This window comes from Cervus elaphus, chromosome 11, assembly GCF_910594005.1.
Source record: "Cervus elaphus chromosome 11, mCerEla1.1, whole genome shotgun sequence".
NCBI lineage: Eukaryota > Metazoa > Chordata > Mammalia > Artiodactyla > Cervidae > Cervus > Cervus elaphus.
The window spans coordinates 33,238,044-33,261,476 of record NC_057825.1 but is presented as its reverse complement, the minus strand read 5'-3'; the positions used below and the strand labels follow the sequence as shown (position 1 = coordinate 33,261,476).

Below are 23,433 nucleotides of genomic sequence, written 5' to 3'. Positions count from 1 at the left end.
TCTGCCATAAGGGTGGTATCATCTGCATATCTGAGGTTATTGATATTTCCCCAGGCAATCTTGATTCCAACTTGTGCTTCCTCCAGCCCAGCGTTTCTCATGATGTACTCTGTATATAAGTTAAATAAGCAGGGTGACAATATACAGCTTTGACATACTCCTTTTCCTATTTGGAACCAATCTGTTGTTCCATGTCCAGTTCTAACTGTTGCTTCCTGACCTGCATACAGATTTCTCAAGAGGTAGGTCAGGTGGTCTGGTATTCCATGTCTTTCAGAATTTTCCACAGTTTATTGTGATCCACACAGTCAAAGGCTTTGGCATAGTTGATAAAGCAGAAATAGATGTTTTTCTGGAACTCTCTTGTTTTTTCAATGATCCAACAGATGTTGGCAATTTGATCTCTGGTTCCTCTGCCTTTTCTAAAACCAGTTTGAACATCTGGAAGTTCACGATTCACGTATTGGTAAAACCTGGCTTGGAGAATTTCGAGTATTACTTTACTAGCATGTGAGATGAGTGCAGTTGTGTGGTAGTTTGAGCATTCTTTCGCATTGCCTTTTTTTGGGATTGGAATGAAAACTGACCTTTTCCAGTCCTGTGACCACTGCTGAGTTTTCCAAATTTGCTGACGTATTGAGTGCAGCACTTTCACAGGTATATATATGTGTGTGTGTATATATATATATATATATATTCTTTTTTGGCTGCACTGCACTGCATGTGGGATCTTAGTTTCTGACCAGGTATTGAACCTGCACCCCTGCAATGGAAGTATGAAGTCTTAACTTCTGAACCACAAGGGCAGCCCTGATTTCATTTAAAAATGACTCTCATTTCTGTTCTCCTTATTAATCTCCATCACCTTTAGCATCTCTTGCTTGGGTTACTGCAGAACCTCCACCTGGTCTTTATGCCTCTAGTGTCTCCCTCCTCGATCCATCCTCAACACCACTGCTAGAAGTCTCTTTCTAGAAGAGAAATCTTATCAACATAACTCCTCTGCTTAAATCCCTATGGCTGCCCTTCTCAAACTGGGTGAAGCAACTCCTGGGCATGGGGGAGTCTTGTAAAGAAACAGAACGAGGAGCTGTAGAATAGTTATGTCTTCCTCAAGCTTAAATTTTATTTACAGATTTGGGACAACATCTTAAAATATTTTAAAAACAGACATACAATGAAGTAGAATGCAAGAATCACATACTTTTAAAGATAAGACGTTTAAAGAGAGTTTGAACTCAAGACACCTCTAAGCCTGAACTCTCCAATCTGCCTTATGGGGTACATTAGTGGAAAGTTTGAGAAACACTGACTTGAAGGATAGAAGTTCAGACTTTTTCACATGGTAGAGAAGCTCTATTATAATCTGGCTCCTACTAACCATTTCCACTTCATTTTCCACTCCTCTGGTGCCCTCAACCTCACTACTTCCCACCATACATGTCAGCCCCAAAGAGCAAGGACTTGTAGTTGTTCAAGAAAGCAGTTCTGTTTCACAGCCAAGCAAGTGTTATGGGGGCCATCCCACTTGGAATCTCCTTTGCCCTTCATTCTGTGAAGTCCCACTCAATTCTCCAAGACCAGCTGTAGTGTCATCTCTGTGACACTGTCAGGCACCTCTTCCAGACAACTGATATGTTCTTTTTGGTACCATGTCCTTTCTTTGTCATGGCCCCTCATCACCTTATATTATCAGGCTTGTTCACAAATCTCATTGCTGGAGGTCCTCACTCTCAGAGACTGTATCTTATTTACCTTTGTATTCTCAGCACTTCACATGGGACTGAAAACAGCCAAGCAAGTGAAAAACAATTTAACCTTTTGTACTTTGACCAAGGTGACTGGGGAAGCCAGGTGGTGGAGGGAGTCTGAGAGAGTGGGTCGACTCTGGCTGGTGGGGGAGCTAGATTTTAGATTGGCACTTGCAGGCCTGCCCTGGTTGTGAAGTAGGGGCAGAGAGGAGCTGTGATGCTGGTCATTGTTACCAACAGTGTTAATTATTCTTCTGATACTTCCCAGGTGTTCTATACAGTCCATGGGGTCACACAACTAAGCCACTTTCACTTTCACTCCCCAGGCGGCTCTAGTGGAAAAGAACCCACCTGCCCATGCAGGAGATGTTAAGAGATGCGGTTCTGATCTCTGGGTTGGGAAGATCCCCTGGAGAAGGAAATGGCAACCCACTCCAGTATTCTTGCCTGGAGAATCCCAGGGACAGAGGAGCTACAGTCCATGGGGTTGCAAAGAGTCGGACATGACTGTGACTTAGCACACAAAAGTGGAATAGGGCATTCAAATAGGACTGATGCCCAGATATATGATACCCTTGACATGGCTTTAAAATGTACATGGGCTTGTGGAAGCAGCATGTAATTTTGTTAAGGAATGAATTTTAATCACAAGACTTGAAGTGACCTTATTTAGAGAGCGACTCTAATCCTTCTCCCTGCTGAAGCTGCACAAGCCTTGGGTCCAATAATTCCTTTTTGATGTGAGCTTGGGCCATGGTTTTCCTCATTTGTAGTTGTGATGGTTAAATGAGATAACATATAAAAAATGCCTGGCAGTACTCAAAATACAGTAAATACCCAATAAATGGTAACTATCAATAGTAACCAAACTCTTATTCAGTTCAAAAGGTCATTTGATTCTCCCCCTCAGTTATATCCTGTTATATCATATAAGGTCAAATATACAAATTTAGAATTTGCAAAGGTCTTAAGACAAACCTTGTGTGAACATTAATGACCCACTGTATCCAGAATAAACAGCACCTTTAGACCAGTGGCTTAGATTGCAAGATGTCACCTTGCTTTTGTGGAAAATGCCACCATGAAGATCAGGTGGGTGATAAAGGCTTGGATTAACTTTGATGTGTCTGAGGTGGCCTCCAGGCCCCAACAGTTTTTTTCTTTTTTTTAATTTTTTTTCTTAATTTTTTTTATTGGAGTGTAGTTGATTCACGACATTGTGTTACTTTCAAGTGTACGGCAGAGTGAATCAGTTCTACATGTACACATATCCACTCATTTCCCACATAGACCATTCTTTTCCCATATAGACCATTACAGAATGTTGAGTAGAGTACGCTATGCTATACAGTATATCCTTATTAGTTATCCGCTTTGTGTATAGTAGTGTATATATGTCAATCCAATCTCCCAATTTATCCCTTCCCTCACTTACCCCCTGGTTACAATAAGTTTGTTGTCTATATCTGTAACTCTATTTCTGTGTTGTAGAGAAGTTCATTTGTGTCATATGTTAGATTCCATATATAACCAATATCATATGATATTTCTCTTTCTCTGTCTGACTTACTTCACTCAGTATGATAATCTCTAGGTCCATCCATGTAGCCGCAAATGGCATTATTTCATTCTTTTCTATGGCTGAGTAATATATTGTGTGTGTGTGTGTGTGTGTGTGTGCACACTCAGTTGTGTCTGACTCTTTGCAATCCCTTGTACTATAACCTGCCAGTATCCTCTGTCTGTGGAATTGTCCAGGCAAGAATAGTGGGGTGGGTTGCCATTTCCTATTCAATATGTGTGTGTATATATATACACATATACATATATGTGTGTGTATATATATATACACATATGTGTTACATCTTCTTTATCCATTCATCTGTTGATGGGCATTTATTAACAGGTTGCTTCCATGTCCTGGCTATTGTAAACAGTGCTGCAATGAACATAGAACTGCATGTGTCTCCCAGGACTCACTCTTTTGTCTGCCCCAACATTTGCATCTGCATCCCCTGTTTCTGCAGCTCGATGGATACAAATTGGGCTTCTCCTTGTAGAGATCCCCTCCTCAAATGTCAAAGGCCAAGTTGTGGAAAGGCAGCATTAGACAGGGATTAGGGCATTCTTTGGAAGCTACAAGAACTTGAGTTGATGAAATACTAAATCTATCACTCACTAACTCTATGGCAAGCTATTTAACTCAGTTTCTTCATCTGTAAAGTAGGGATAATAACAGTAAAAACCTCAGAGACTTAACATAAGGATTCAACAGGATCTTGTTTATCCGGTGCTTGGTACAGTACTTGCCATGTTGTGGGCATTCAATAAACAGTATCTGTTATTATTTTTATATAAAAAATGAAGGGTGGACTTCCCTGGTAGTCCAGTGGTTGAAAATCTGCCTGCCAATACAGGGGACACCAGTTTGGTCCCTGGTCTGGCAGGATTCCACATGCCTCCAAGCAACTAAGCCCGTGTGCCACATCTACTGAAGCCCGCACACCCTAGAGACCTTGATCTGCAACAAGAGAAGCCACCGCGATGAGAAGTCTGTGTACCGTAACTAGAGAGTAGCCCCTGTTCATGGCAACTAGAGAAAGCCTGCATGCAGCAACAAAGATTCAGTGCAGCCAAAAAAAAAAAAAAAATTGTTATATTCTTTGTAAAGACCTTCCCAAAACAAGTAAAGCTCTTTGTTGGTACTTTTATTTGTCTCTCTCACACAGCATTTCTTTTTTATAAAGGGGAAATTAACATTTATTTAGCTGCTACTATAGCCAGGCATGAGATGTGTACCATTTCCTATAACTGCCCTGGTCATCCCCTGAGGTTGGTATCATTTCCATTTTTACAATAAACAGTAGAGACCCAGAGAAGTTAACTAACTTGCCTAAGATCACACAGCTAGTGAACATCAGAAGCAGAGCTTGAACTAAAGCCAACACTAAAACCCAAATGGCTATTATCCCATGCTTCCTAAGTCTACTGTACTATAATTATTTATCAGTATATATTTTCCTCAAATTAATCTCTAAATGCAGAAGCTGCACTTGATTCATTTTTGTATCTAGCACATGCCTGGCAGATACTCCATAAGCCTGTATTACATAAAAAATCTAAAACTCATGAAAGTAAACCTAGACTTGCCAGATGAATATAAGATGCCTAGCTAAATTTGAATTTCAGACAAACAGCAAATAATTTTTCAGTATAAGTATGCCACAGACACTATTTGAGACATATCTATATGCAAAATTTCTAAAAATGATTTGCTATCTGAAATTCAGATTTAACTGAGCATCCTTTATTTTTGTTTGTTAAAACTTGCAACTTTAACCTAAACCTTGAGATTGGTTTTGAAAGGGACAACTTCCCCAGGGGTTCTCCTGATAGCAGAAGGGCTGCTGTGGCCCCTCACTCACACTCAAGGTTGACCTAGTCCCAGGCTGCTCTGGGGGCTGAGGTTGAGGCCACAGTGATGTGGACATATTGGCCTTTCTTAGGTTTCTTGTTGTTGTTCAGTCGCTAAGTCATGTCTGACTCTTTGAGACGCCATAGACTGCAGCAATCCAGGCTCCCCTGTCTTTCGTTATTTCTCAGAGCTCAAATTCATGTCCATTGAATTGGTAATGCTATCTAACCATCTCATCCTCTTCTGCCCCTTTCTCCTTTCTCCTTCTGTCTTTCCCAGCGTCAGGGTCTTTTCCAATAAGTTGGCTCTTCACATCAGGTGGCTAAATTATTGGAGCTTCAGCTTCAGCGTTGGTCCTTTCAATGAATATTCAGGGTTAATTTCCTTTAGGAATGACTGGTTTGTTCTCCCTGAAGTACAAGGGACTCTCAAGAGTCTTCTCCAGCACCACAATTCAAAAGCATCAATTCTTCGGTGCTCAGCCTTCTTTATAATCCAACTCTCACACCCATACTTGACTACTGGAAAAACCACAGCTTTGACTATACGGACCTTTGTCAGCAAAGTGATATCTCTGCTTTTAATACGCTGTCTAGTTTTGTCATAGCTTTCCTTCCAAGGAGCAAACGTCTTTTAATTTCATAGCTGTCACCATCTGCAGTGATTTTGGAGCCCCCCAAATTAAAAATCTGTCACTGCTTGTACTTTTCCCCCTTCTATTTGCCATGAAGTGATGGGGTTAAATGCCATGATCTTAGTTTTTTGAATGTTGAGTTTTAAGCCAGCTTTTTCACTCTCCTCTTTCACCCTCATCAAGAACCTCTTTAGCTCCTCTTCACTTTCTGCCATTAGAGTGGTATCATCTGCATATCTGAGGTTGTTGATATTTTTCCTGGCAATCTTGACTCCAGCTTGTGATTCATCCAGCCCAGCATTTTGCATGATGTACAGACCCTTCTCTGCGTATTACGTTAGGTCAGCCTTGGCACTTGAAACCAAAGAAGCAGGCACTGATAAGCTTAAAGCGCCACCTGGAGGCCGTTGTGGGTAGTACTGTGGCTAGGGGCCATCTCTTGGATCCAGAACCTTGGGAAGCAGAGAAAGGCCAAACGAGGCAGAGACAGGGTAGAAGAGGAGGCCAGTCCATCAAGGAGCAGGGTAACAAATATCTTCCTGCATTTTCAGTGTATGGATGCTGCTCTGGCCCCCCAGGAACTGAAGGCACTCACTCTCCAAAGGAGATCACTTCTTAGGGCTGTACTTCTCCAGGGCCCTCTGCCTCCCAGGCTGTTCCTTGCAGTCTCCAGGGAGTCTTTGTCTTATAAGACAAATTCTTTGTCCCCACAGCAGACCTACTGAGTCAGAAGCTGTGGGGGTGGGTTCCAGTGGGCTGCATTTAAATAAGTCCTCCAGGTGATTCTTTTTTAAAAATTGTATTAGTTTCTAAAAATTATTAATCTGTCTGTGCTGGGTCTTTTTTTTTTTTCCATTTATTTTTATTAGTTGGAGGCTAATTTACTTTACAATATTGTAGTGGTTTTTGCCATACATTTACATGAATCAGCCATGGATTTACATGTGTTCCCCTGTGCTGGGTCTTAATTGTGGTACATGGGATCTTAGACGTTTGTTTCAGCATGCAAACTCTTAGGTGAAGCATGAGGGATGTAATTTCCCCACCAAGGATCAAACCTGGGCCTCCTGCTTTGGAAACATGGAGTCTTAGCCTCTGAACCTCCAGGGAAGTCCCCACTTAGGTGACTTTGATGCAAAGCTTAAGCTGGAGAACTACCGGCTTAGAGGAAACACGAGTGGGTGAGCAGGATGCAGCCCATGTTGCAGGGCACATAGAGAAAGAGCTGGTTATGTGAATGAGGTGGCTATTTGTTCTCTGTGCCTCCAGAGGCAAGAGCTAGGGCAAAAGTCATGAGTTGCCAAGAGACAGAATTCAGTTTCAATTAAGGAAGTCATACTGAACAAACAGAGCTCTGGGGGACTAGGAGAGGATGCTTGGGGAAGGTAGGTCTCTGTCCCTGGACTAAATGTCCTGGTTCCTAGGCTAGATGATTTGTCATGGATGTGGTAGAAATTTCTGCAGAGGTTAAATTAGATGTGTGTAAAGAATCCCTAAACTCAGAGAATCCATAATCCATTCATTTTTTGCAAATCATCTTTCCTTTTTCAGTTCTCTTTTATCAAGAGTAAGGCAATATTTCTGGTCGTTTTGAGAACCTCTTTCAGCTAAGTATTTATACCATATTATTACAAAAGAGCAAATAAAGGACTAAATGGCTTTTCTTTTTTTAAAAAAAGTTTATTTATTTTATTTGGCTGCACTGGATCTTGGTTGTGGCATGTCAGATATAGTTCCCTGGCCAGTCATCAATCCCTGGGCCTCCTGCCTTGGGAGCGTGTAGCCTTAGCCACTGGACCACCAGGGAAGTCTCCCCAGTGGCTTTTCTAGCTTCCTGGTCAGGATTTAACTCAGGACTGCTTCCTCAGGTCCAACTGTCCTCCAGGCTGCTGCCCAGCTGTCTTCCAGGGGTTTCCCTCTACACCATTTCTGATACTCTTACTTATGCTGAATCTCCTATTCCCTTTATCCCATGTCTTTCTGATTTTTTTTTTTTTTTTGCAGTTTAGTATGTTGGGACATACCCTCAAATAGATTCCAAAAAAAGGGGCACAAAGAAGGTAAAATTTTTCAATCTTGCCTGTCTGAAAATGCCTAAGAAAGGCAATGACAAAGAATGCTCAGACTACCACACAATTGCACTCATCTCACACGCTAGCAAATTAATGCTCAAAATTCTCCAAGCCAGGCTTCAGCAATACGTGAACCATGAACTTCTAGATATTCAAGCTGGTTTTAGAAAAGGCAGAGGGATGGGATAGGGAGGGAGGAGGGAGGGGGGATCAGAATAGGGAACACATGTAAATCCATGGCTGATTCATGTCAGTGTATGGCAAAACCCACTACAATATTGTAAAGTAATTAGCCTCCAACTAATAAAAATAAATGAAAAAATAAATAAATAAAAATTAAAATTACATTAAAAAAAAGAGAAAAGGCAGAGGAACCAGAGGTCAAATTGCCAACATCCTCTGGATCATTGAAAAAGCAAGAGAGTTCCAGAAAAACATCTATTTCTGCTTTATTGACTATGCCAAAGCCTTTGACTGTGTGGATCACAATAAACTGTGGAAAATTCTGAAAGAGATGGGAATACAAGACCACCTGACCTGCCTCTTTTGTTTAAAAAGATAATTTAATTTATTTATTTGAGTGCACCAAGTCTTAGTTGCTGCATGTGGGATCTAGTTCCCTGACCAGGGAATGAACCTGGGCCCTCTGTATTGGAAGCTCGGAGTCTCAGCCATTGGACCACCAGGGAAGTCCCTGACCTGCCTCTTGAGAAATCTGTATGCAGGTCAGGAAGCAATAGTTAGCACTGGACATTGAACAACAGATTGGTTCCAAATAGGAAAAGGAGTATGTCAAGGCTGTATATTGTCACCGTGCTTATTTAACATATGCAGAGTACATCATGAGAAACGCTGGGCTGGATGAAGCACAAGCTGGAATCAAAATTGCTGGGAGAAATAGCAATAATCTCAGATATGCAAATGACACCACCCTTATGGCAGAAAGTGAAGAACTAAAGAGCCTCTTGTTGAAAGTGAAAGAGGAGAGTGAGAAAGTTGGCTTAAAGCTCAACATTCAGAAAACGAAGATCATGGCATCTGGTCCCATCACTTCATGGCAAATAGATGGAGAAACAGTGGAACAGTGGCAGACTTTATTTTTTTGGGCTCCAAAATCACTGCAGATGGTGACTGCAGCCATGAAATAAAAAGACGCTTACTCCTCGGAAGGAAAGTTATGACCAACCTAGACAGCATATTAAAAAGCAGAGATATTACTTTGCCAACAAAGGTCTGTCTAGTCAAGGCTATGGTTTTTCCAGTAGACATGTATGGATGTGAGAGTTGGACTATAAAGAAAGCTGAGCACAGTAGAATTGATGCTTTTGAACTGTGGTGTTGGAGAAGGCTCTTAAGAGTCCCTTGTACTGCAAGGAGATCCAACCAGTCCATCTTAAAGCAGATCAGTCCTGTGTGTTCATTGGAAGGAGTGATGTTGAAGCTGAAACTCCAATATTTTGGCCACCTGATGTGAAGAGCTGACTCATTTCAAAAGACCCTGATGCTGGGAATGATTGAAGACAGGAGGAAAAGGGGATGACAGAGGATGAGATGGTTGGATGGCATTACCGACTCAATGGACATGAGTTTGAGTAAACTCCGGGAGTTGGTGATGAACAGGGAGGCCTGGCATACTGCTGTCCATGGGGTCGCAAAGAATCAGACACGACTGAGCGACTGAACTGAAAATGACTTTTCACAGATACTTGGTTGACAGATTGACTGGGTGCAGAATTCTAGGTTGGAAATTATTTTCCCTCAAAAGTTAGAAAACATACTCCAGGATCTTCCATCTTCTAGCATTTTGTTGACAAACCAGGTGACAGACATTCAATGTCCAATTCCTTGTGCGCAGCTAGTGCCTTTCTCTTGCTAGCTCTTGAAGCATTCTTTAGAATGGAAGAAGTTCCATTCTTTAGAAATGTCTTGATGATGTCTAGACACTCATACATCACTGTGGTGTGCACCTGAAACTAAAACAGCTTTGTAAATCAACTATACTTCAATTAAAAAAAAGAGAGAGAATCTGCACATATTTGGGTAGTTTATGTACTTGTAAGAGAAATTTTGGCTTATTAGGGTGAGCGCCCCAGAACTAACTTAAAATGTGTAACTTAAAGACTTATGAGTTATGTTGAAATCTTACTATGTTTATGCTTGGCAGAGAAATATCTAATAAACCTCTAAGCTCATTGTATTTATCAGTATATTAAATTGGTAATAATCAATTAATACTTGGGAAAGGTACTTAGAAAGGAAGTAGAATTTTAAATGTAGTTTAAAATATAGTAAAGTAAAGTATTTAAGTTTATGAATTGAATCAAAGCCCCCTTAAAAGTAAATGATAAAATTTGGTAGGCTTACAGCCTTTGATGGAATAATAAAGTCTATAAGCTAAACTGAAAAGCTTAGGAAGGTGCCCCCAAGCCTTCACCCTCTGCTATATCCACAGCCACTGAGGTGTCATGAGGTCTCCAAGGCTGTGTGGAGCCTCAGGGCTTGTCATGGAAAACTCTGGTCCTCACTCATGAAAAAGGACCTATTTTCCTTGCCCTGTCCCCCATCTTTCGGTGATGGAAAAACATTTGACTCATGACAAGCATTTTAATAGCCTAATGTATAGGTATATGTAAGGTGACCATACAATTTATTGTCCAAACCAAGACATATTTGAAAGTGAAAGAGGGCACTGTTAAGAATTATTCTGGGGGCAACAGACTTAAAACAGGATTGTTTGGGCAAACCTAGACAGATCCCTCTAGGTATTAATGTGTGGTTTGTAAACATATGAAGGCAAGCAAGTGAAGAACTCAGCTTCCATCTATGTAAGATGTATCAAGTATCAACAAATGTTAGATCCTTTAATGTTTTACTGGAAAAGCACTAAGAACGCTTTCAAGTGTGTTATTAGCAACTATCAAATAACCTTTTATTAACTTAGAACAATGTCTACCCTCCCGGTGTATTGTGAGGTTTCTTCTTTGTGTCAGGTGTCATGAGACTCTTCCTCCATCACTAACTGCAAGGCAGCTCTGAGTGTTAAGTTGTACCTGTATCTAAAAGTCAGCCTGTAATTGGAGTTAAGAATTTGAGGGTGACTGTTGCTTGACTGCTGGCTGGTTCAGGTTTCAAGTGCAGATTCCTATAAAGCACCAAGCCTTATTTTAAAGTCTGAATCTGTGGTCTTTTTTTATCCACAACTGCAAAGAAGACCAGTGTCTTCCTGGTATCTTGTTTTATTTTTTTCCTGTATGAACTTCCTGATACCATGCACATGGTCTGCCAAATGTGCAGCCATGCCATTTTTCATTCAAACACTTACACAAGTGATTTTTGGCATTTAATCACATTCTGGTGTGCTCCCATGTTATGGGGAAACAGATGTTTTGGCTTAGTACCATCCCAGCAACTCAGCATCCTTCACAAATCAGACAATGGTGTTTCCATCTGGCTCAGAAGCCCCAGTAGAACTTTTACGCACAGATCACTTCATTATTAACTGTAGTGCTCTGGGTGTTTCTTTAGGTCATGGGCTGCCTTATTTGCAGGAGAGCTGTGAAAGTGCCCCTGTAGCCAACTATTTCCCCATTCTACCTAAAATTCCCTCATTAAGGCTTTATTTTGGAGGCTAAGAAATAAGTACAAGCGACCCCATAGTGGGCTTCCCAGGTGGCAGTAGTGGTAAAGAACCCGCCTGCCAATGCGGGAGATATGAGATGTGGGTTTGGTCCCTGGGTCGGGAAGATCCCCTGGAGGAGGGCATGGCAACCCACTCCAGTATTCTTGCCCAGAGAATCCCATGGACAGAGGACTGGCGGGCTACAGTCCATAGGGTCACAAAGAGTCAGGCATGACTGAAGAAGTGACAGCACGCACCCCAGACCCCATAGTACTGGTAGCAGTAATTTCACTCACTCTTTAGTGTAAAAGTATTTGATCAGAGAACCCCCAAGCTCTGCCCGAGTTAGCCCTGATGCAGAGGGAAGGGTTTGAAGGCACAGTGGGCTCAGTGGAGCCGGAGAGCAGCTTGAGAACTCCTCAGAGACACATTGGCCTCATACAGTCCTTTGAAATGTGATTTTGTGAGTCCATGGTTCCAACAGCCAAGGGTTCCAATGTGAAGAGTAGGCTATGGTGTTCCAAAATGGTAGCCAAGAAAATAAGTGACCAATGGTGGGTGGGGAAAGTCTAGTCCAACCCCTTCTCCTGCCGTCCTTTTGTATCTAACATCTTCATCTAATTATTCCTGTTTCAGATAACTCAACCCAACCTTGTCTTGGGAAATTTAGCACTAAAAAACTTTGTTTTGTTCCCACCAGGAGAAAGGACTGATGGGATACTGAGGCTCCCATCTCTCAACATGTTTTGTTTTTTTTTGACCAGACTGCAAGGCATGTGGAACTTCTCTGACCAGGGGTCAAACCTGTGACTCTTGCAGTGGAAGTGCACAGTCTTAACCACTGGACCACCAGGGAAGCTTTCAGCGTTTTTTTAATCTTCAAACTCTGTTCAGGCCTCCCAGTGAACTGCCATCTGCCATGCAACACAAGTAAAGAACAAAAGCTGAGTTTTTTTTGCCATTTTTTTAGTGGCTCAAGCCTCACCCCAGCCACTATGGAAGAAGAGGTCCTCCCACCAAACTCCCTCTTCTTTGAAGAAACACAACTGAGACCAAGCGAGAAGTAGCTATAGTTTAATACAAACCTGCACCAGAACACAACGAGTCGGGCTGTTTTGTGTTTGCCTCAATCGGGTGGCCAAAGCACAAGACCATGTGCCGTCCTGGGGTTGACACAATCTTAGCACCATGACGTTTACAGAGGAGTGAGGAAGTCACTTGGGTGCTGGGGTGTTCGAGGCTCCATCCCGACCCCAGGCTGTGCCCGCCGCCTGGGTAGCTGGAGGGGGTTTGGGTTTCTGAGTGGTTTTTGGGTCAGTATTGGAAAAGCCCTCATCTCGGCATTGCCTTGACCGAGACCTACTGTGGACTCCTAGCACTACACACACGCACACATACACACGCACACACGGTAGCACAATTTTCTGGTAACTTAACCCCACAAACCTAGAGAGCAGCTAAGGCAAGAACAACAGTATTTATTCAGCAAGTACAAGACCAAGTTTGAGAGCTGCATTCAGTGCAACCAGAGACCCTTTTCATTCCAACCAGGAGCCAGTGGGGCTGGTGATGGGGCTGGCTGGAACTCAGCACAGGGGCAGGGAATGGGTGACAGGGCTGACCTTTCATTCGGTTCCTTGAACCTCCCTCTGATTTTCATCTAGATGCTCCTGGGTAAGGGTGAGCCTATGTAAGGGTTGGGGGTGAATGAAGTGGAAGGCCTTTGACGGACCACACCAACAGGTGGTCTCCCAGAGCCACGGACCACGCATCTCTCGGGCGGAGGCACTCAGAGAAGGTAAAGCTTTCCTGGCCCAAGCAGGGATGCTCTGCCCGCTGGCTATCACCACTGCTTGGCTCTTTGGCATCTGCCCAAGGCCCATGACCCAGCAAGGGCTGAAAGGGATAAAGATGATGTGCACTGTACCAAGGGATCAGTGTCACGGTTTCCCAGGCTCAGATCCCTGCTGACTGTCCCCATGGCTACCACTCTCCATGAGTGCCTTTGCTGCCTCTGCTTCCTGGGTGACCGTCTGGGTCCTCTCAGCCCCTAAGTGAGGAAGGGGAGCGTGAAGGGAGGGGTGAGGATGCGGAGGCAGCTCAAACCACATGGCAAGCCTCCAGCATGTAACTAGTTCTGGCTCAAATAGTGAATATGCATTAGTTTGTTTACAAGAAAAATCTATCTACCTGTGCAAAACAAAGCAGAATGCCTACTGAGGGAGTAAGTCATCTAGCTGGTTAAACTCTCAGGGGGGATCTGCAAGAGATGTCACTCCACTCCTTCTGTCCACCGCTGGGGTAGACAGCCAAGTTCTAAAAAGGGCAGTCTGGACCATTCTGGAGTCAGAAGGCCTGAGCTTTCTGGGCCACATCTGAGAAATGGGGAGAATAATGCATGCTTTGTGGTTGTGAGGAGCAATTGAGAGCTCATACATGAAAGGGCTTTGAAAACATGAAGAGCACTGCAGAAATGTACAGGGTATGACCACCAGCCCAAGAGTCTAGGAGTCGCGTGTCAGTCCAGGTGCAATGTGATGTCACTCCCCAAGGGGGAACAAGGCTTAGCAAGGGCAGCCTCCAGTGTTTCCATGGAAACCTCCAGGAGTTTTGGAGGCAGGGAAGGCCCAGCTGAGAGGAGATGGAGACCACAAGCAGGTGAAGGCAAGGTGCTGACCACAGGAGCCCGCAGACCCTGTGTAGCACTGTTGGCTACAGGTAGGTCCTACTGGCCTGGCCTCCTACCTGGCATACAGCCAGCCTGCTCCCCCTATCACGCCACCCCCTGCCCCCCCCTTAGCAGGCATGAGGCCTCTTGCCAATCACACAGGAGGAGCAACTGGGCCTCTGTACAGCAGGGGGATACCTACAGGCAGTTGTGTGTGTCGGGGGGGTGGTTAGTGCTGGGAGTGACCAGGACCACACATGGGAAAGGCCACCTTGCTTCCTGAAGGTCTCTAGGGCCAGCATTCCGGGCACCCTCTCAGGATGCAGGAAACCAGGAGGGGAGGGGGGGGACAGGAAGACTCCAGATAGAGAGAAGGGCCCCGGAGAGTCCAGTATCCCCCTCTGGCCCCTGTCCTTGGTGCCCTAGGCTGTCTGGTTGGTGGCGAAGCAGCATCTCTTAGGTCCACATCTATTCCTGTTTCTATGCTATGCTAGTGACACAAAGCACCGTCAGTTTTCACAGGATGCACGAACAAGTCAAACCAAACCACTGCGCAAACCAAACGTGCAAAACGAAATCATATACACGCGCCTGGCACCAGCCTCATGCCCGCCGGCCAGCCCTTCTGAGCCTGGGACTGCCGGGATTCGGGGAGGAGGCAGCCAGCAAAGGGCGCAGCGTGTCCCAGCCACTCCCAAACAGGGGCAGGAGTTGAATTGGGAGAAACGGGAGGTCCTGGGGCACGGCTGGGATGCGAACACCTGTCTGACTTGGGGAAAACGACCACGGGGCCGAAGGGGATGGGGAGGGGGTCCTTTTCTTTTAAAACACATCTGCTAAAGTGCTCTGGACAACTGGCGGGTCAGCCAGGGGCAGGGCACTAAGGGCGGGGTTGCCCAAGGCCAGCAGGGGGCGGGTGCGAGGGAGGGGCGGGGCCAGGCTCTATGCAAGTGGGCTCTGTGCATAGTATGGGCTTCCTGGGCCCCAGGGAAGCCCGCGGGGGCCGAGGCAGGAAAGGACTGCAGCAGGAGGAACACATCTCAAAGTGCCTGTTAGGGTTGGCTCGAAGCACAGTGAATCACGTGTCAGACATGGGGAGGGCCCCGGGGTCCCGGGGCCCCTCGGGTGGTGAGCTGTCCAGCGCGGCCTCTCCCGCCCCACCCCTGCAGCTGCGGCCGGAGGGCGTGGGGCTGGTGGCGTTGGTGCATCTTCACTTGGGGGGCTGGGCAGTGTCTTTACCAAATGCCGCTTGACCTGCCTCCGGGGGGAGCGAGGATCCGAGCTGAGGCTCGCTTTGGAACATGGTCATCGATCTGAGAACCTGGAAGGAAGGAAGCAGAAGGTGAGTTCCCCTGGGTAATAAAACCAGGTCCTCCCAAGCTTAGATTTAATTTAACCCTCAACACAACGCCATCCCATTTTACAGGTGGGAAGACTGAGGCTCAGGGAAGTTAACTTGCCCCCTGTCCCATAGTGTATGAATATGTAGAGCCTGGACTTGAACCCAGGTCTTCCTGATTGAGAGCCTCCACAGTTAACTCACTGCCTTGCTACACCTGCCTTCACCACTCCCAGCCCTGGAGGTATCGTCTCTTGTCAAGCACACAGACCATGGAGCCGCCTGTTAGCAAGTGGGCCTTTGTACATATGACTCAGTGAACAAGAGAGGGAGGAGGGGGCGCCGTTGTCTTGGAAAAACATAGAACAGCACCCTCAAAGGCCCCCACGTCTTGAAATCTCGAGGCTTAGAAAAGAAGTCCTGGTGCCCCAGGGAGTGCCATGGAACATTCTTCCGCCTGTCTCACAGCAGACAGGGTTTGAGGCCAGGGAAGGTGAGAGGCTGCCTGGTATCTGCTGCACCCGAGAGCGGTTCTGTCCAGTCTTGGCTCTACCCGGACTTGGGTGGGAGCAGAAGCCAGGGGCTAGAGGGGACTGGCGCCTCTGGGGCCTGGCCGCTTCTCTTGGTGCTGACCCCTGCAGGAGGGGCCAGGCCCAGGCAGCCGTGGGGAGCGACACCTCCTGGATTGGCCAGGCGGGGGCGCCCACGGACACTCCACACGGCGGACCTCTTTCTGACTGCACTCCCGTCACTGGTGGGAGTTTTAACAGTGGCCCTCAGGGAGGGAGAAGTTATCTCTGTAGTGAGATTGGCTCTGAGATGATGGGGGAGGGGTGGGGAGAGGACCCCCCCCCCCAAAAAAAAAAAAAAAAAAGGCCGGTCAGCAACTCAGACAGGAGCCGCCTGAGCTGCTCACACACACGGTTGGGCACAAAAGCAGCTCAGCGGCCACCCAGCTGTGCCCCTTGGCAGCCCTGGGTTTAGCTCTTTGCCTCTCAGGTTAGGCCGGTTTGCGGCGGTGTCTCCCCGGCCCCAGGAGACGCCATGCTCTGTGCGGAGGCATGTGGATCTAGGTCTTCTCACCCTCTGGCCCCAGCACAGAGCCTGCAGAGCATAGGCTCGGTCTGCACGCGGGCCAGTCCTGGAGGCCACTCAGCAAGACCCGGCCCTGACCCATTTTACGTGGGGCTCACGCTTTCCAGTGGAGAAGGAAATGGCACCCCACTCCAGTGTTCTTGCCTGGAGAGTCCCAGGGACGGGGGAACCTGGTGGGCTGCCGTCTATGGGGTCGCACAGAGTCGGACACGACTTAAGCGACTTAGCAGCAGCAGCAGCAGCACGCTTTCTAGCAAAGCTGCTTGCAGGTCCAGGGCATCTTACGGGCCTCTCTGCCTGTTCTCCAGCGAGGCTTGCGGCTTATGCCCGCAGTGACCCCCACCTTTAACTATCACTGAGCACCTGGGAGACATGCAGCCATCAGCAATAAAGTCTCTAAGCATAGACACAGCCATACATTTCTGTTTGGTATATTCTATACAGGACAACTCCTGGCAAGAAAAGAAGGTGGCAGAGAAGCAAACAGGCTAAGATGAGGGAGGAAAGGGTATAAGGGAAACACCATGTCTTTCAGAGAGGCTGGTGAGGATGGGGTGGGAAACAGGGGTGCAGACCGATGTGGCACAGTTAACCCTTCTGAGCTCTGATCATCTCTAGGGGCACCCTAAGTGCCGGGCCCTCAAGATGTTTCAAGAGGTGAAAACATTTGAACTTAGTAACCTTGGGGCAAGCCCCAGAAGAGCCGTGGCCGGGTGGAGTGGCATGTACCTGTGGACTGGGAGAGCCCTCCTTTCCCATCCCCTGTATTTGTGTGTCTCTAACAGGGGACCCAGCACTCATCACCAGGCAGGGGATTGGAGACGGAGGGAGGAGGTGGAGTAAGCCCCCCACCTGGGTGGGACTCCTGGCCCCTCCGCCCGTCTCCCTACACCCCACTGTGGTGGAGACCTAAGTGCTAGGCCAAGTGGCCCTTGCTCTTACCAGAAAGGCTGAAGCTGGATTCATGAAGGTCCCTCATGCCCCCATGTCGGGTGACAGGCCGGGTTGGAGTATCTGCCAGCGGCGTTCCCATCTCTTTTTTCCCAGGATGCACAATGACAGCTACATCCCCCAGGTAGGGCGTGCGGTCCACTCCCCTCACCTTTAAGGTCTAGTGATGGCAGAGAAGGAGAAAAAGGGAAAAGATACCATCAGAGCATGGACACGATCAACCATCAGGGCCAAAAACCACCACCACCAGAGCTTGCCTGATGGCTGATGAGAGTCTAGACACTGCCACTCTGTTCAGAACCCAAATTACTGCACGTGACAAAGCCTTCCTACATCTTGAGCCCAAGGGTAAAGAATCCTCTTGTACTTCCTAAACAGGGCATATGTGTGAGCATGTGCAGGTATGTGCATAAAGGAGATATCCACTGGCTCCCCCTTGACACTGCTTTCCAAGGCAGTAGGTAGGCTTCGGAGATATTCAGCTTTAGAGAGCATCCCTCACATGGAGCAGTGACCCCTTCACTTGCCAGGTTCTCAAGCTGTTGTTGTTCAGTCGCTAAGTCATGTCTGACTCTTGACGACCCCATGGACTGCAGCATGCCAGGCTTTCCTGTCCTCTGCTCTCTTCTGGAGTTTGCTCAAATTCATTTCCATTGAGTTGGTAGTGCTATCTAACCATCTCATCCTCTGTCTCCCCCTTCTCCTTTTGCCTTCAGTCTTTCCCAGCCTCTGGGTCTTTTCCAATGAGTTGGTTTTGCATCAGGTGGACAAAGTACTGGAGCTTTTACTTGGATCGATTTGATAACTTTGTAGGAATAGAGGCTAAATACAGCTGATTTGAAGATTAAAATTCCCCACTAGCAATAGTGGTTAATTTTGTACTCACAAAGGCAGTAGAATTAAGAGCCTATATTCTGCAACCAGACTGCCTATGTTTCACTCCCAGCTTTGTTACTTGGAAGCTCTATGACCTTATCCAAGTTAAGTAAACTTTCTGTGCCTGTTTTCTGATTTGTAAGACTACAGAGTTGTTATGAGATCAAATGAAATAGAACACGTAAAGCTCTGGCATATGGTGAGTGACACAAAAGTACCAGCAGTTGTTATTATTGCATAGGTCATTTATGGGGCTTTATCATTTTAAAGTGGTATTGTGAGAGTAAGTGTGTTGGAGTGTGTGCATAAGATCTGAAGGAGCAGCATACATAATCTACACCCCAGGCACTCATTAGAGACAGAACCTCAATCTCCTTGCTGCTCAACGCTTATTGAAAACCTTGTAGAGAGAAACAATAGATATGGGTGATTTCTGGAATGCTCCTCAGCTTACATATTCCTTTGTATTCTCCAACAGATCTGTAGTTGAGCTCAGCCCTCAGAATGTCAAAGCTGGTTTGGAGTGTTTTAGCCTTTACCAGGCTGCATTTTGGGGTCTGGGTGGTGTAGGTGGGAATATGGACTCGGTGAACCCTGGGTGAGTGACCTAGTCCCAACCCCAGGGCTGCTTTCTCCCCGAGGACCCTGCTCTATGGGGACTGCTTATTTATAATTTGGGGGAAATGAGGTTTTTCACATACCTGTATTCTATTGCCTGCTCAGTCACTCACTTGTGTCCGACTCTGCGACCCCATGGAGGTGTCCCAGGCAAGAATACCAAAGTGAGTTGTCATTGCCTCCTGCAGGGAATCTTCTCCACCCAGAGAACGAACTTGTGTCTCTTGCATCTCCTGCATTTTGGTGGATTCTTTACTGCTGAGCCACTGGGGAAGCCCTGCATTCTGTTACATAAGGGCTATACCGGAGAATAGGAAATAGAGATGGCTTTTTCTTGAGGACCTTACTTTGTCATTATAATAAGTGCTTTGGATAAAGGGACTCTGAGTTAAATTTATGTCAGCCCTAGAATTCTGCTGGGCTCTTTCACTGTGGCTGGCCCTCAGAGCAGCACAAACTGGTATCTGTCTGACATTGTTGTGAGGTTGGCTTTGTGAAGGGCTTCAAACACTCTCTCTGCCCTCTTTTGACCCTATTTCCTGACTAAAATGTCCTTTTTTTGGGAAAGTCACAGAACTGTTGACAGATTTTTTTTTTTGAATTGAGATATAATTCACATACCATAAAACTCACCATTTAAAAGTATACAGTATAGTTTGTGTCTAGTGTAATTCACAAGATTGTGCCACCATCACCACTGTGTAAATTCAAAATATCTCATCACCCCTCAAAAATCCCGATACCCATGAGCAGTCACTCCCATTCTCTCTGACCAGCCCTAAGCAACCGCTAGTTTATTTTCTGTCTATGGATTTGCTTCTTCTGGACATTTCCAACAAATGGAACCATATAATATGTGGTCTTTTGTGACTGGATTCTTTCACTTAGCGTAATGTTTTTAAGGTTCATGCATGTTGTATACAGATATTAGCACTCCATTCCATTTCATGGCTGAATAATATTCCATTGTATGGCTATATTAACATCACATTTTGTTTATTCAATAGTTGATGGGCATTTGAGTTGTTCCCACTTTTTGGCTATTATGAAAAAAATCCTGCTATCAACATTCATGGATAAGATTTTTTGCAGACATATATTTTCATTTCTCTTGAGTATGTCCATACCCAAGAAAGGAATTGCTGAGTCATTTTGGCAACTCTATAACTTTTTGGGAATTGCCAAACTGTTTTCCAAAGGGGCTGCACCATTTTACATTGATTTTACAGTGAATGAGTGTTCCAATTTCTCTACATCATCACTGACATGTTTTCCATTTTCTTATTTGAAGTCATTGCCACCCTCTGTCAGATAATCTTGTGTGTGAATGGATCGCTTTTGCACCTCTTTCTGGCACGTCCTCCAGAGGTGGGGCTGAAGCCTCCTGCCACTGTCCCTATCTGGGAAGCATAGTGGAGATGGGACCCTTCACCTATCTGAGAGATCCTGAGTTTGCCTTCAGATTGAATACTGGGATAACTACAGTCATGCTTTGTTTGGGTAGTCCAAGTCTGCTCCCTGACAGAAGACCTGGATTGGGGCTGGGACTCCTAGGCCATTGGTCATGGTGTTTCTAAGAACACCCACCATTTCTGGACAGAATCTGGAGATAGCTAGGCAGCAGCATTTTGAACCATGATGATAGTACTTTCTGCCAGAGGGGAAACTCCATGATGCTTCCACCTGTCAGTTTGTCAGACTTGTTCTTTTCTGATGATATGGGTCCTCCACCATGAGGCCAGGGCTGCTATTGGTTCCCAGCACCTGGAGTTATCAGGAAGGCCAGGGCAGCCCTTAAAGATAAGGCTGGACAGTCAATCCCGGAGCAGTGAGGGAAGAGCCAGTTCTTTTGGGTGAAACTCTCCCCAGCGATCGGAATCCCTGGAGATGAGGAAGGAGCCTCAAGCTTCACTGAACAGCTAGGGTGCTAATAGAATCCAAGGACTGGGTGAAATTCTCAAGATAAGACCTCAGGCTACCCCCACATGGCAGTGAGCTATTCCAGACCTGCCCTGACCCCTTCAATGTTGGAGACTCAGCAAAACCCACCCCCTCCACAGCAGACACAGGGCAATTGTGGGGAGTTTTGGGAAACAGGATTTCCAGTGCAAATATGCTAACCCTGGCTAAGCCAGGAGCCCCCTGCCCTGAGGGACCACAAGAAGCCTGGGTGTCAGGAGTAGCTGTGAGCACCTCATAGTGTCCCCAGCTCCAAGGGACTTGGGGACCCTTCCCAATAAATTTTACTCTGTTACAGGTGATCCTTTTCTACTATTTTGATTGTTCCCAAAGTGACTATTCAGGCAATAGGATTCTGGTGGAAAAAACAGAGTGAGAACATCTTTGAGATTTACAATAGTCATATAAGAAGTCACCAACAGGGGTCTTCAACCCCTTCCCACATGTATTCTCTCCTCTCCCTCACCATACCTTTTCTCTCTGGACCAGCTTCTTGTAGACAGTGTCTGGGAAGGATCGCAGCGGACAGAACTTGCCGGTGCCCTCAGCACACATGAAGACGCCGTTCTCATACACGACCCGGCCTCGGCTGATGGTGACCAGCGGGACGCCGTGGCAACGCATGTTCTCGTATAGGTTGAAGTCTCCTCCCTGCACCTGGGTGCTGGCGGAGATGGTCCTGGTGGGAAGGCAGTGGCGGGAGAGAACGCTATGAGAGGAGGTAAAGATGTCACAGCTCAACGGAAGGGAAGGTGCTCAGGGGAAGAGGTGATGATGCTCAGTGCAAAGGAAGGACTCCCAAAGGCTAGAATGAATTACGTCACCACAAATTTATCTGTTGAAGTCCCAGTCCCCAGTACCTCAGAAGGTGATTATATTCAGAGATAAGGCCTTTAAAGAACTAATTAAAGTGAGGTCATACAGGTGGGCCCTAATCCAATCAAATGGGTGTCTTTATAAGAGGAAATCGAGACGTCAGAAGTGCATACACAGAGGAAGTGCCATGTAGAGACACAGGGAAGAGATGACCTCTACAAACCAAGGGCCTCAGAATGAAATCAGCTCTGCTGACACCTTGACTGTGAGAAAATGAATTTCTATTGTTCAAGCCTCCTGTCTGTGGTATTTTGTTATGGGAGCACCCTAGCTGACTAACGTACTGCGCTACACTCTAAGGGTCTTTCTGCCAACAGCAATCACTAACAGCCAGACCCACAAGAGCAACAGGGACCAGCCCCAGGCTGGATGCAGAATCTGACTTCTCAAGTGCCCTAATGGAGAAGCAGGGCAGGGATCTGGGGAAGGGGCTGGGCGGTGGCACACAGGGAGAACTTTTTCTGCCATTCAACTTTTTACCTTCAAAATCCCAGCACATTTTTGTCTTGTTCCCTGTTAGCTTGTGCATCTAGAAAAGTGCTTGGCAAATGGTAGCACTTAACAGATATTTGTTGAGTGACTGAATGAAGTTTAATATTAAAAAACTGGTCAAATCTCTGAGTAAAGATGATGCCCTGTATCCTGCAGCTTGATAATTCCTGATGCATTTCATTTGTTCACTCAAGTTGTGTTCATAAATGCTATGGGTGTCAAGTGCTGTGTGCTTGAGAGAATGCACACACACCCTCAACGAGGGAAGCAGAGAGTTGGGAAAGAGTCTGGAACTGAGTGTCAGGACATCTGTCTGGTTCAGCCTCTTATTAGCTATGTGATATGGGGAGTCCCTCTACTCTCTGCTCTTGGTTTCTTCAGTGAGTGATACTTGCTCAATTGTGTCTGACTCTTTGTGATCCCATGGACTGTAGCCTGCCAGGCTCCTCTGTTCATGGAATTCTCCAGGCAAGAATACTAGAGTGGGTTGCCATTTCCTTCTCCAAGTTTTTTCCATAGTAAAATGGAAGTAAGAACTCCAGCCTTGAGTGCTTCTCAGGGCTGTGAGATTAGCAAATAAGATCATTGATGTGATGCAGCTGTGAGAAACTGTAAACTGCTCTGCACATGGAGCTTGCCCTGTAGCAAGTCTTCAGACCTTCTTGTTCACTATCGCATCCCTAGTGCTTGGACCATGAGAAACCTTCAAGTATTTGTTGAATTGAACACATCTCAGGGACATCCTGCTCTATGCTAGAAGTAGGGCAAAGATGATGCTTTGGAGTTCTATAACACGAGGTCCTTTAAAACCCCATCCTCCAGCCCTGGAGACAAGCAGCAGGCTTTACTTGGTGGCTTCGGGGTCCCACACCACCACGTCGGCATCAGCTCCAGGGATGATGCGGCCCTTTCGGGGATACAGGTTGAGAATCTTGGCTGCATTGGAACTGGTAACGGCCACAAAACGGTTCTCATCCATCTTTCCTCCAACCTGAAACATGGCCAAAGTGGCAGGTCAACCAAGGTCCTGTGTGTGTGCCTCACACCCCTGTCACCATTGTGCGCTTT

At 46.1% G+C, this 23,433-nt stretch overlaps 1 protein-coding gene across 1 annotated transcript in view; it reads right to left on the bottom strand.

Annotated features, from left to right (window-relative positions):
* Positions 1-12,549: 12,549 nt before the first annotated feature.
* DPYSL5 (dihydropyrimidinase like 5) overlaps positions 12,550-23,433 on the bottom strand; it is an 87,185-nt gene continuing 76,301 nt past the window's right edge. The window contains exons 10-13 of the mRNA XM_043917385.1: positions 23,214-23,356; positions 21,469-21,676; positions 17,536-17,704; positions 12,550-15,480 (exon numbers count right to left, since the gene is read on the bottom strand). Of these exons, the coding sequence (XP_043773320.1) occupies positions 15,395-15,480; positions 17,536-17,704; positions 21,469-21,676; positions 23,214-23,356 (606 nt within the window). The 3' untranslated portion in view covers positions 12,550-15,394. The remainder of the gene's footprint in view (positions 15,481-17,535; positions 17,705-21,468; positions 21,677-23,213; positions 23,357-23,433) is intronic.